Consider the following 13,614-nt stretch of genomic DNA (forward strand, 5'->3'; position numbering starts at 1 on the left):
GGTGAGAAGGTGCCAGGCACCAGCTTTGCCTTTCAAGAACCACCACTGTGTCAGGAGCCTGCTGTGGCCCTGCAGCGTCGAGCCCCATACATGGCTTTGTAGTCTCCAGCCCTCTGTCACAACTGCAAGGAAGGGGGCACATGGCAAAATTAATCCCATGAAGGAACTCGTTCTTTCGTTCCAAGCCTGCTGGAGGTTGTTCCCTTGTCTACCAACTCCTAGGCTCAGCTTCCCCAAGTTTCCAGACACTCTCTGGTGAATTCTGCTCATTCTACAGGCTAAAAATGAACTACAACGATTAAATTCAGGGCTAGTGAAGAGCAGACTGAGTCTGGGGACTCTGTGTATGGGATACAGCCTATCTTTCGAGCTGGCCCAGCCAAGCACCTGAGGACTGGAAAGAGCATGATGCAGTGGGACAGCCTGGGGACTCTTGCCCAGGTATCATGATGCAGTTCTGGCATCTGCCAGGAGCCCAGTCCCACATGACAAAAGGTCAGAGGAGGTTTCCCCACGACAGCTGGTCACAGGGATGGAAAAGAAAGAGAGCAACTCGCTGACAACCCTACCCCGAGTCTCCAGCTGATGGAGGGGGCGAGATAATGAGGTTTCCTGCAGTTAAACCATTTGCTACCTACATGTCCCCACAGCCAAACCCCTACAGTCAGAACCAGCTTTAGCCACCAGCCAGAGCCACATCAGCTTCTATCTCACAAGTGGGAGGGAGGGAGAGGGAAACTGGACCAGACGCTTCCCCCAAAGTTGCTGGATGCTGGAACTGCAGCAACCCAGGAAAAGCAAAGGACCTGCCAAGGTTGGAGGCACCAACCAGCCTGGAGCCATGAGCTCGTGTAGGGGGGCTGGAAGTGGACGCTTCTCTGTCACCCAGGGCCTCTTCCCTGAGCTGCATCACAATGAGCCCTTCCAGAGACAGGCATTAGCCCTAACAGAGAGAAAAGGGTACCGCGGGAGCACAGGGAACAGGGAGAAGTCCCAGCAGATTTTACCCCACCAGCCCTCGTCCCTCCCTCCCAGCCGCCTCACAAATAAATTGTACTTTGGTGCAAAGTGCGGCTGCTCTCCTGTCACCATATGCTGTTAGCATCTCGTTAGCATCTGTGGTAATTAAAGAGACAGCTGCTAACGAGCAGGAACAGGCATACATCATCCCCAGACCTTCCGACAACATGCCTGTCTTTGAAATTATATTTCATTTGCAAACTTGGCTTCATTAAGTCAGCTTGGAAAAGTGTGAGACCCAAGGTGGGTGCCACACTGTGCATTACCAGCTGCCCGGCAAGGCGGGAGTGCCAGGCTGGCCGCAGAGCGGTGAGCCCCCGGGGGCTCCCACAGCATCCCGAGCCCACCCCTCCAGATGCGGTGGAAAGACTCAAATTGCTTCTTTCAGTTGCTTGTAAAAACTCCTCGTCAAACTTCCAAGTCTGCGGAAGTGGCATGGATGGAGGATAGCCTGGAGCAGGACTACTGCTCACAGCTGGCATGCTGCTCCCATCTCAGCCCACAGATTTCCCTTCTCCAGAGAGACGTCTGCTGCCCCCCAGTCTGCAGCTCCGCACCCACCTCTGGGGATCCCCACCAAGAGCAGTGGGTACAGCCCTTCCCGCACTGGTGGCCTGGTTGCACTCCAGGCATCACAGCGTCACCTCCTCTGCTCCTCGGTCACTGCCTGGGCTGATGGGGAATAAATCTCTTTTTGGACATGTAGGTTAGAGCTGGTCCTATGACCTCCCCAGAAGGATGGAGGCATCAGTGGTCCTGGTGATGGGTACATCACTCCTCCAGCACCATGCAGGGTTCTGGGGGCTTCTGTGTGCTGCAGGATCCTGGTCCCCTGTCGGGTGACCTTTCAGGCACCTTAACGTCAACTGAAAGAGCCCCTCTGCCCTGTCCCTCTGGCTCTGCACATCCTTCACGTTGCAGCTTGGCTACCCCACCTGTTCCAAATGTGGGTCCCACCCTTAAAATGCAAAATCTCACTCCCAGCCTCACTGAACCCAGTGGCTCTTAGGGACTGGAGCCACGACGCTGCCGTGGGTCACAGCTCCCGGAGCCACTACAGATGAGGACAGTTTAGGTCTCTTCCCTGACAGACACCAACAAAACGAACAGGGACCGTAGAAAGCAGCACTGGGTAGTTGCACCGATATGGTCTCCACTGGGTGGGATACAGGAGGGGACAGCTGAGACAGGGCCGAGCGGCCCCTCAGGTTGATGGAGGGCAGCCTGCTGCCCATACGCAGCCATGTCCCCCGCTGCCAGCCCTGACGCAGTTTGCTCGTTGCTGGGGGCCTGAGGGAGGGGGGCTTTGCAGGGGGTGGTATCCGTGCGAGCCGAGCTGGAGGAGGCCAGCTGCAAACGCCCTCCTACACGCACGCACTGGTACCTCGGGAGCAGGCTGAGGCAAGCCAGCGAACGCTCAAACTGTCTTATTGACTAGATCTAGTTCATCAGGCACCTAATATCGTGCATTTTTCAGCACTTGTCTCGATTTATCCCTCTCCGTTTCCCCAGGGTGTCTCATTAAGAGTCTGATAAATGCTACTACAGGGTCTCTGTGAAAGCGCCAGCCCGCGATGGCTCCCCGCGCTGCTGGCCCTGGGCGGGGGCGGCTGTCCTGCCCCTGTCCCCATCCCTTGCCCCAGCACATCGTGGCCATGCGATGTCAACCACCCGGCCCTGCTCTGGGCAGGTTTGCTGAGAGCCGATCTGGCAGCTGGGCACACATCTGCCTGCCTCATTTACATGCACAATTACCACGGTTTGGTGCAGTTTCCCTGCTGGCAAACTGTCTGCTGTGATACCTCTCTGTCTACTCCACGGGTTTCTCCTGCTTTTGATGCCACCTGTGATCCTCACTGCTGGGAGGCAGGCGGAACCAGCCCCATGGGTCTCCTCTGGTGGGACCTATCCAGGAGAAGCAGGAGCACAGCCTCAAGTCTTCCAGTCTAATTCAAGTGACCCAAGCAATGTAGTTTCAGTCACTTCCCCAGGGAGACGATCCCCAGCGTAACAAATCTCACAGCCAGCGGGTTTATCCAGGCCCTCCACATATGTTCCTCCTGTAATGGTGCATCTAAATCAGACTTCTCTCTCCTGCTGCTACCACTCAGAGACCAGAGGCGTTTTCCCACACCAGAGCCATGGCGTAGTCAAGGACTTTATAAAAAGGCATTGCCCTGGTCCCACCCTCACGTCTCTCTCCCATGCCATTCCTCACCCTCAGACCTGCCCTGCACAGGTGATGCGCCTGGACGCCTCTCCGAAGGGGGACAGGGTTGTACGAAGACAGATGCAGGACAGTGGTGGCACATGAGCTGATCCAAAGCAGCTTCTGAACAAGGTGAATGTGCCCCTGTCACCTGCCCACATGGCCCAGCCCAATTAGGGACAGGCCAAGGACATCAAGTCACATACATGAACGCAACATCCCCAAACACAGCTGTGGGCGTTCAAAGGCTGCGCACTGCGCTTTGCTCAGCCCAAGTCCAACCGTGTCCACTTCAAGGAGCCCTGAGGGAGTTTATCCACAGCAAGAGCTGCTCTTCCCTGTCCCCCTGCAGAGCCCAAAGAGCCGTCGGACCGTGTCCTACCCGATCCCACCAGGCACTGCTGCTGCAGGGGCGGAGGGTGGCCCCCACTGAGCAAAGCCCTGGCATGAAGAGGCAGCAGGAGGTTTGACATCTCCCCGTGACCAGCACAGCTTTTCTCCTCTCCCACCCCTGGAAAGCAATCTACGCTCCACGCTACAGCTAGATTTTTATAGATACAGGCTATCCCTCGACAGAGGCAAAAAGCCAAGTGCATGTAAGTGATATTATAAATCACCTCTCGTTGACGATCACTTGAGTTCTGCACAGACTCCTGCTCGCTCTCATCTCTTGGCTGGAAATGGTTCAAACTCTCTTTATCTTAATGAGGGATGAAATTCCACAAAAACGGCTGTGTGCCACCCAGCCTCGCTGTGCTGACGCCAGGCAGGATCCCAAGAAACAACTCTGCTGACTGACAAACCAGAGGCAGGACCGCAGGCACCATTCACCCCACTGGTGTCATCCCAAAGCAGCAGCAGGACCAAGCCGGGGGTCCACAGCCTGGAGCTCCAGCTGTGCAACCCCCACGGCCACTGGTGCAGCTCTAACAGGTAAAAGCACCAGTGCAGACGGCATAAATGTTCTCAATATGGGTTGGATGAACCAGTGGTAAAAACAGCCCTTAGGCTTTGGCATCCTCTTCCGTTATCCTGGTAGAACTGGGAAAAACGTGAATTCAAGCTAACAGGGTCTGCACCCTCGTGCACACGTGGTGGAGGGAGCTGTGTCCCTGGCTGCCAACAGGCCCCACGGGGCATCCATCCCCACTGGGGCATCCCCTCCAGAAGGAGGGGAAACAACAGCAGAAGTAGAGATGCCTGGGGGAAATGACTCCCCTGCCATGGAGCATCATGGACCATGGAGTGTCAAAGAGATGAAGGAAAAGCAGCAGCAGTACATGACGAGTGCAGCACATCAAACTACAGCTCAAACAGGCAGAAATATCCTCCGATCAGTGACGTCTACAGAAGGACCACTTCCCAGGGCTCTTTCCGCCTGAGCTGCACAAGCAGAGACAAGGAGGGAGGAATGGAGACCACTCCGAAGGGATTCAAGACTCAGCTGAGCTGCTTCAGATTTATTCTTTCCCTGGGCACCGTTTTTAAAAAGATCTCAAACTCACTACGCATGAAGCAATCCCAGTCTGGATTTCATTTCTCAGTCACAGCTATTTCCCCAAAAGGAGACCCAGAATCACTAATCACATCTCAGAAAGCCAGGATGGGAACGGAGGCCTGGGAAGCGCTCTCTGCTCTGGGAGGGGGCAGCAGTGCTCAGCCCAGGCTTTGGGTACCACGCTGCCTGTCCCTGCAAGGGCCACGGGGGGTGGGGGGGGTGCCACCCCTTCCCAAACTCACCTTCAGAAACTTGTACAGCAGAAACGTGAACCAATTCGTCAGCATCTTCTCTGCCACTGACTCCGTTCTGTAGGGAAGGCAGAGCAAAGCTGTCAGCAGAGGATATTAAAGGTCTCTTATCTCACCCCTCGCCACCTAAGCCTTGGACTGTGGCTAAATTATTTTTGGCTTTAAAAGGTTTTGTCTGGAAAGGCAGGAGCCTCGAAGCAAAGGGGCACAAGCAGACAGGCAAAGCTCTAGTGGGAAAGCCTGCCCATCTGCAAGGCTGAGCCACAGCAACCCCCCGGGAGGGAGAAGCAAATTGGTCTCCAGTGTATTTGGAGAACCAGAGAGCGCTGAGCACAACCTTGTCCCATGGGAAGTCTCACCCAGGGGATGACCAGCTTTCTGCTTCTTTCTGGTACTTTCTACTTCAATGAAGTTTGTTTCTTCCATCGTGTCCCACCGGAACCAGGCAGCTCCCTCCACAGGAGGACTGCATGAGAAACCCAAGCCAGGAAAAATGTCACCAAACCCACCTCGTGCTCCCCAGTTAAAGCACAACCTGAAGAGAAGAGCTGAGGTTGCAAGGCCAAGGCAGATCCTGACCCACTTTCCCACAACAGGAGCAATTCCTCCCACATCACCGTGTGCCTGGATTAGCTGGAAGCCCCTCTCCCCACCTGGAAGCTGCTGCTGACTTCTGCTCCTGCAATGCACTCAGTACCACTATTGCCCTGACACAGCCCCACCAGTACCGAGTGACATGGGACTTCCCTGCAACCCCCAAAGTAGCCCTTGATCTCTACAGCCCCAAAGCCCAGGACCCACAGCAGAACCATAAATACTGCAGGGGTAAAAAAAGTTTTCCCCAGCAGCCTGTGCCAGGTCTGCTCAGGAGGACGCCTGGGGTCTGGCACTCAGCAGTGGTGATGGTGAAGCTTTAGGAGGCCACCCTTGCTCTGCACCCTTGCTTCCCTCCATGCCCCTGCCCTTGGGCTGGCATCTGGGTGGCTCTTGGGCAGGGATGCGGAGCCCTGCAACACAGAGAGGGCACCAGTCCTCTGGGACATGGCCTTGATTAAAGCCACCACTGGATTTATGTCTGGAGACTTCAATCCCCATATGGTTTTGGTCAAACTTATCCCCAGTACTAATTCAGCTGAAAACAAGGGGATTAAAGGAGGAAGGAGTAAAAGCAGTGGCTGGAAGCTTAACTTGTTTTCCAGGCACCTTTGGAGCACTGTGCAAAGACGCTGTGCCAGGCTTAGGATTTAACCCTTCCCTGCCTGCACGGTGGAAATCCCAGGTCTCTGTGTGTCTCCTCAGAGCAGGCTGGCGATGTAGGAGCTTGCGGTGTACGAAGCTGCAACCGCCTGCTCCAAAAGGAGTTTAAAAATCAAGTCATGCCTCTCAGCTTTTGGAGATGCAGTTGAAAGAAGCAGTAAAAACTCCCTTGAGAAAACCTACATATTTCCCCTAGTTCATGCATGGTTCAAATCCAGATGCCACATGCTCCAAAGCAGCATGGGAGGGAAGGTCCACGGGATTCGCCTGTGTCTATTTGGGACCATCACCGTGCAGCATGTGCACGAGGGAGAGCAGGATCCCACAGGATGGGGGTAAGATATGGTGGGTCCAAACAGAATGTGGGAACCTCGGGATGCTTGTATGGCAGCCAGGACATGCTGCACCAGCAGAGGAGAGGGACAGCCTGGCACGAAGGGAGCTGAGGGCAATACATGACCTGGCTGAACCAGGCAGCACTACAAGGGCAACTTAACACGCCTGTCTCTGCACCACAGCCTAGTCTCACTGCTGTAAGATTAAAATTCCCCTTAACACATCCATTATTTTTAAAGTAAAAATGCCAGCCAGCCCCTCGACCCTCTCTGGTTAGGCTTCCTCAGCTTATCCAACCATTAATCATCGGATCAGCCACTTGCGAACACAGATGCTCCTGAAAGCACAAGCAATACTAATAACCTCAGGGACATGGCTGCACTCCTGTTGCAGCAGGGGAATGGATACAAACGTGTTGACTCAAGAAACAAAACCCAGAAGGAACCCGAACCTCAGAGCCACTAGAAGGAGTCCCACTGCCCAATGCCATGCCCAGCAGATGGGCCAGGAGCGGTTCCCAATAGCCAGATGGTGGGGGTAGGAAATCCACTTTCCCAGAGTTTATTCAAGCTGACTCAGGGTCGTATGGTCCCTTCCAAGGCTTTCCCTCATCCTAATGGGGCTTAGCCCTTTTTGCCCTCCCTGGAATAGTACAGCTGTCCTTAAACCATTAGGGAACAATAATACCTGAGCCTCCAGGGGAGAGAAGCCTTCCTGCACCCATGAGAAAGATTAATCCATCAAGGGGAAGAAAAAAGGGAGAAGGGAAGGGTTATGGGGAGAAAGCCAAAGGAGGGGTGGTCTGAAGCTGTTTGGCAGACACCCTCCCCAGCCCCAGACCAGGTTCTTTGCTGACAAGCCTGTAACACTCATCTGAAGTGCCACCCACCCAGGCTCTGGTGGATATTTGTCTTTATCCACGATAGAGCCAGATGCCACAGCAATGGGGAGATTATCCAATAACAAAATAAATAAATAATAGCTCTATCCAGTTAGATCGATGTTAATCCAGCTGCCCTGGGCGGTAAGCACACTCTCACACCCAAGAGCAGGGCTAATCAAAAGGATAAAGCAGCACAGCCCTCAGCACCGGTTGCTCTGTGCCGCAGTTGCAGGGAGAACAAAGTATTTTCGTTAAATATCATAGAATCATAGAAGCACTGCTCAGGGAGGCACAAGCAAGGTACCGGCCAGGGGACCTCGTCCCTCTCCCAAGCCTCCTGCAGCTCCACCTGCAACGGGTCCTCGAGCTCCGCGGCTGGGGACCGATGGTCCTGGGGCTGCTGGCTCCCTCCGCGCTGGTGGAGGCTGGGCTCTGCCCCTGTGCTGCTCCCACGGCTCCGCCACTGCAGCTGCCGGCCTCCCCGCACTGCCTTTTATTTATATTTTATTGATTTACTTCAGGAGATGGAAATACAGTTTAAATATTTCAGTGGAACTTGATGTCACGGAGGGACGATAAGAAGGGCAGAGCCTAAGGATGCACTCATGGAACAGGGATGGGGGACAGGGCTTGGCACCTCCAAGACCCATCCCTTTCCCACCCAGCCACAGCTCTGCACTGCACCCCGTCCCTGGCACTTTGCTAATGAGGTGCTCTGAAAAATTAAGGGCACCCTTGTAACGTGATAAATGAAGCAGAGAGTAAGAAAGCAATGTGCTTAGAGAGACTGGCCAAGGGAAGGTAGCAGAGATCTAACTTGGACCAGCTCATATCTGTGTCTTCTCCAGGCATCTTCCCAGGGCCAGGCACACAAAGCCCAAAAGGCTTTGACTGGTCTGGGCACGGCACGCACTCTGGTTGATGTCTGAAAGATGGTTTGGTTTTCTTGAGCCTTTCTGGTGACGTGCCAGTCCCATGGCTCTCAGCCATCCCTGCATCTCCGCGGGAGGCTGGTGGCAGCGGGCTGGGGGAGGCAGAGGTGGGGAGGCACGGCAAAGCGTGTGATGGGAGAAGATGGCACGGAGGCCCTCGAGCTGGGTTGGTGGAGCTTATTAATTGTTTTTGTTCAGCACTTGGTGTATCTTTCAATATTCATCAGTCCGTGATGAAGGAGAGCTCAGAGCTATCGTTAAATATTGATGGGCCAGGCAGACTCACGGCAGGGCTTGGCAGGCTGCCTCCTGCCTGCGCTTCCCCCTGGCCCCGGCGAGACTCACAGCTTGCGAAGATGCGCTTGGCTTTCCCAGGAAAACCTCCATGTGCCTGGCAAGGTGGGCAAGCCCCGAAGAGGCAGTGGGAAAAGGAGGACTCTTGCCTGCTGCCAGCCGCAGAGGCACCCATGTAGCAAGGCAGCTGCCAGGCAAGAGCTGCCCCACATGCTGAGAGGTGCGGGGGGCTGCCTGGTCACGTGGCGAAGGGAAGGCAGGTGGGAGCATCACTGTGGCAACATGCAACAGCGCTTGACACCAGAGTGCATCCTCCCGGCACGAGTCTGTGCAGCTGGCAGCATCTTGCTCCCTGCTTCCCAGACAACAGGAACGCACAAGGGCCAAACCAGAGCGAGAACAGCCCATGGGCAACTCCTGACTTCGTGGGTCCAGGTGGTCTTACATCCCTCTCACACTTGCACACAGGCAGGCAAGGAAGTTGGCCACAGACCCTATGCCAACACTGCCACAAGCTGACACCAAAGCCATCACTGATGGCATCCCTGAAGGACACTGGCTCCTGTCCACATGCTTAGAAGAGCCTGGGCACTGTCCCACAGCTCCAGCATCTCGGACGGTCACTCACCTCCGCAAGAGCAGCTTGGGATGGTTCTTACTCTCCAGGTTCTTCTCGATGAGATCGGAGAGGAGCTGCTTCAGCACACCTGTGGCATACTCCATCTCACCCTGCAGCGCTGTCATGATGAGGGAGGCCACGTTGCCACGATCCCGCATAGAGAAGCTCCGCTGAGCCTCCAGAGTGCGGATGAATGTCAGCAAGAAGTGCTTCTTGTTCAGGAGCTGCCCAAAGAGAGTCAAGGACTTCTCCACATTTGCCTGAACCTGTAAGGATAGAGCAAAGCTGAGAGATGGGCACAAGGGGGAGGGCGACGAGAAGAAGGTGGCTGGGCTGCACAAGACCCTGGATTCACCCTCATCCCCTGAGAGGAAAGGATGAAAAAGGGTCAAAAAGCAGCTGCATTTGCTCTCTCCATACTACCAAGCTTCCTCTTCGGTGATCAGCCTCAGCACACCCTCTAGAAGTATTATCTAGTTGGTAATATCCCAGCATTAGGTTAACACAGTGATGTATATATGTATATACATACACACACGCTTCCGTACAAAGACTCTCTCCCACGTGTGTGCAGGCACATACACACACTTCCCTCCCGTAAACAAACACTCTTTCTCTCCCAAACATACACACAAATTCTAACTCTCAATCTCAGCTAACAAGCAGCTTGATTCCCGCCCAAGTCACTGCAACACGTGCTCTGGGTATTGCACAGAAAGCAAATAAAGCCACAACCCTGAGCTCTGCCAGCAGCAAACCCGCCTGGTTTTGGGGGGCTGGTTTTCAGACAGAGAAGCAAACAGCAGAAACCTGGCTCTGCACCACTCCAGACACAGCCTGAAATATTCCTTTTCCTCTTGAGATATATGAAGGTGTATTCCTGGGCATACTTGGCCACATAGGATCCCGCATGGATTGGGCTGGGATGCTTTCACCCCCGCACTGCCATCATCAGCCCAGCTCTGATCAGCCCTGACCTCAGAAACGAACATTTTTACAACAACAACATTTTTCTCATTGGAAAAGATGTTTTCCTCTGAATAAAAGCTTTGCTGTGGTAAAACATCCGTTTTATTTTATTTATTTTTTCCCCCTCCTTCCTGATTGGTAGAATAAGTGAAAAATTTCATTTCACATCGGTATTTGGAGACAAAACAACACTTTTCATTTCAAAACACCAGCTCAAAATGAAGAACAGGGTTTTGACACATCAAATCATTTCACTTCAATCAAAACTTTGGATCAGCACTCTTCAGTGAAATTCCTTGCAGTTGTAACTTCCTCCTCCAAAATACTCTTTCCCACTGGACAAAAACCTCATTTTCTACCCAGTCCTTGTCAATTCTGCGATACAAGTTCCCATGTGTCACTGTCACCCTCGTTACCCAGGTGGGTGGGAATGCCTGCCCCAGAGCATCCCAGAAGGGTGATGGGACAGTCACAAAGTCTCTGCCCCCATCCTCAGGGTTCCTCTCATGGACACCACGCAAGCAAGCACATGGCTCAGTTTCCCTTACTGCAGGTCAGAGGATAATGTCCTGCTAGGAACAGAAATGCTTTACATTATGTTTTCCCAGAGTCCCCCCTCCAGACTACACGGGGACCTCAATGCAATGATGCTGGTAACTCTGGCAGATGCCCGAGGTTCAGCAGCATCAGCTGCTCCCTGCGTGGATGCAGAGATGCCAGTTGATTCCTCAGCATGGGAAGACCCAAGAGCTGGCTAGAGCACAGTGGCTGTGCTGGAGACCCACCAGTAAAACTGGGGCAGAGGGAGACATGTATCCCCACCCCTGCACATTGCTGGTGCTTTTGCAGCCAAGACCAGGCAAAGGAGACCACAGGACAAGAGGCTTTCTCCCTTTAGCAGAGCAACAGGATCTCGTTAAGATGGGAAATGGATCTTGCCCAACAGTGACCATCCCACTGGAGCCTGGCAGGGAGCACAAGAGGACACGAAATCCCCATCACAAGCAGCACGGCCATGCCTTAGCCCCCCACATGCCTGTCACCTCCCTGGGCCCCCGCGTGCAACTTGCTGATCATTAGCAGAAATAAATGAACAATACTGAATTAAATATTTAATCAGGCTTAAATTTGCACAAAGCAACAAACCGCTCCCCCAGAATCTAAAGAGAAAGGGAGCTGGTACCGACAGCCCAACGCTCGCTGCAGATTAGCGTGTGCGTGAGCAAGTGCCATTTCCTTCCCGTCACTTGCAATAGCTAATGTTACACTCTGAGAAAAGAGACAAATAAAAGCAAACCTGATTAAATTATATGAAGCTTACACAACTGTAGTTGCTTTATTTAATCTCTTTTGGGGATTTTTTTATTAATTTTTTTTTTGCTCCTTTGAAACTTTAACCCCTTGTTTCCCAGGCCAGGCTGAGCTGGCGTTCTGTCTGAAGTGGGATGTTTTGAATTAAAAGCTGGAAGTGGACGAACTCCCACCCAGCCCACCGCAGCCAATGCAAAATTCCTCCTCTGATACCCTTTTTGATACCCTTTTCACCCCTCTTTCTTTAGGGAAAATCCTTAAGAGCAAGAGCAGAGGCGAGAGGAGAGCCAGGCTTTGCAAAGGCAGGAAGGGCTGTGCCCCAGGGAGGGCTCGCTGGAGCCTGCTGCAGCTCTGAGCATCCGGAAACCCGAGCTGCAAGGGGAAATCCATGGAAACAGGTCCCCACCGCCCTGCGGAGCTGGGATTAGGGACCACGGAAAGAGAGCAGGCAGAGGGCCAGGGCCCCGTGCTGTAGCCATGCTGGTGTACAACACCAGCACGTGCACTTGCAGTTGGTAAGAGCCTGTTGTGTTGTAATTACTGACCGTGCATCTTGCACCAGGGCCAATTACTCCTCCTAAACACATTGTGAAGCCCACGTCGACATTAATTACTGTGCTGGGTCAGCAGTGAGGGGAAGCTAAGGTCACCCCCCCCCTTTCTCTAATCAAGAGCGGCCTCAGCAGCCCAGCAAACGAGAAGCCAATTGCTGTGCAATTGCACGCACTAAATTAAACAGAGGTGGGGAGGCCGGGAGAGGAGAGGGAGCTGGTTTGGGGAGCAGGGGAAGGATGCCAAGGATGGGTTCTGCATGGGGAAATGGAGCCAAGCAAGCAGGCGATGTTGGACAAGCCTGCTAGAAATGAGCGGCCGGTCAGGCATCAAACAAACCCAATTGGATAAAGCAAGTGCTGTAGAAAATGACAGCAGCAATGATATTAATATAAATATTGACATTAATGTCAGAGAGCACAGTAACCATTCGGCAGCCGGTCCGCACTCGCGCCGACTGCTGCCCAGCAAGATGCTCTTTGCTGTACCACACCAGGTACATCAACCAGAGCATCCCTCCAGCCCTATGCCTGGGGCACAGGGGTTTGTGCAGGGGCACATCCCCAGCGCGAAACACTACAGAGACAGACAGAACCACACCTCCATCTCCTTCAGCACGGGATGGTCTTCTATCCCTGGGAAGAGAACTCGCATGGCGTAGGTGCGGTAATCCAGAAAGGGGATGCCAGCCCCATCCAGGTCGTTGGTCAGCTCATTAATGTCAGTCTGCAGCTCAGCGAAGGCTGGGGTGGGAAAACCAAAATTAAGCAACATATACCAGAGTCCTGGCACCCAGCCTCTGCCGTACCCCCCAGCACCCCACGGGTGTTCCCCCACCCAGCATGAATCAGCTCCACATCCCTCCCCCCATCAGGCTATGATCACCCTCCCCATCTCACAGATGGAGAAACTGAGCTTCGGAAGGTGTGGATGACTTCCCCAGAATAAATCTAGTGACAGATTTGGGAACAGGACCACCAGGTCCCAGGGGACTCAAATCAGCACACACACCCCCCAGCACTCACAGCCTCCCAGGGATGCTGGCGGCCACAGGGAACAGCAAGGCCTTAACAAAGCCAGAGCTTCTGGGGGAAACAGTAAGCCTAAACCACAAGAATGTCCTGATTTCTTTTTGACCTAAATACTACTCTAGAGAAGCCTGAACACACCCACCCACCCTGGCACCTCCTGATCCAAGCAGAGGCAGCCCTGATTCCCAGGGGAACATGATGCTGGGAGGAGAGGGCATGGGGTGGGGGTGGTGGGAGGTGGTGGGTGGTGGTGGTGTGTGTGTGTGTGTGTGTGTATCTTGAACCTTTAATTGCACCTACAGGTAAAAGCTGACGGGAGAGGAGTCCTGGAGATGCACCAGGGAAAGGGGTTGGGGTGGGGGGGAGAAAACCCTCAGAAAAATCAAATTAACGGCACTTTAAAGGGAGCCGAAAGCCAAGCAGAGGACTGCAGGCTCGTCAGCCTGATGAGA

The 13,614-nt window shown here is 53.7% G+C and overlaps 1 protein-coding gene across 1 annotated transcript in view; it reads right to left on the reverse strand.

Moving 5' to 3' along the window:
• The window catches only part of PLXNA1 (plexin A1), a 121,330-nt gene that overhangs the window by 15,516 nt on the left and 92,200 nt on the right, over nucleotides 1-13,614 (reverse strand). Inside the window, exons 21-23 of the mRNA XM_040591964.1 lie at nucleotides 12,732-12,874; nucleotides 9,309-9,565; nucleotides 4,970-5,036 (exon numbers count right to left, since the gene is read on the reverse strand). Coding sequence (XP_040447898.1) covers nucleotides 4,970-5,036; nucleotides 9,309-9,565; nucleotides 12,732-12,874 — 467 coding nt within the window. The remainder of the gene's footprint in view (nucleotides 1-4,969; nucleotides 5,037-9,308; nucleotides 9,566-12,731; nucleotides 12,875-13,614) is intronic.

This window comes from Falco naumanni, chromosome 4 (genome assembly GCF_017639655.2).
Source record: "Falco naumanni isolate bFalNau1 chromosome 4, bFalNau1.pat, whole genome shotgun sequence".
Lineage (NCBI taxonomy): Eukaryota > Metazoa > Chordata > Aves > Falconiformes > Falconidae > Falco > Falco naumanni.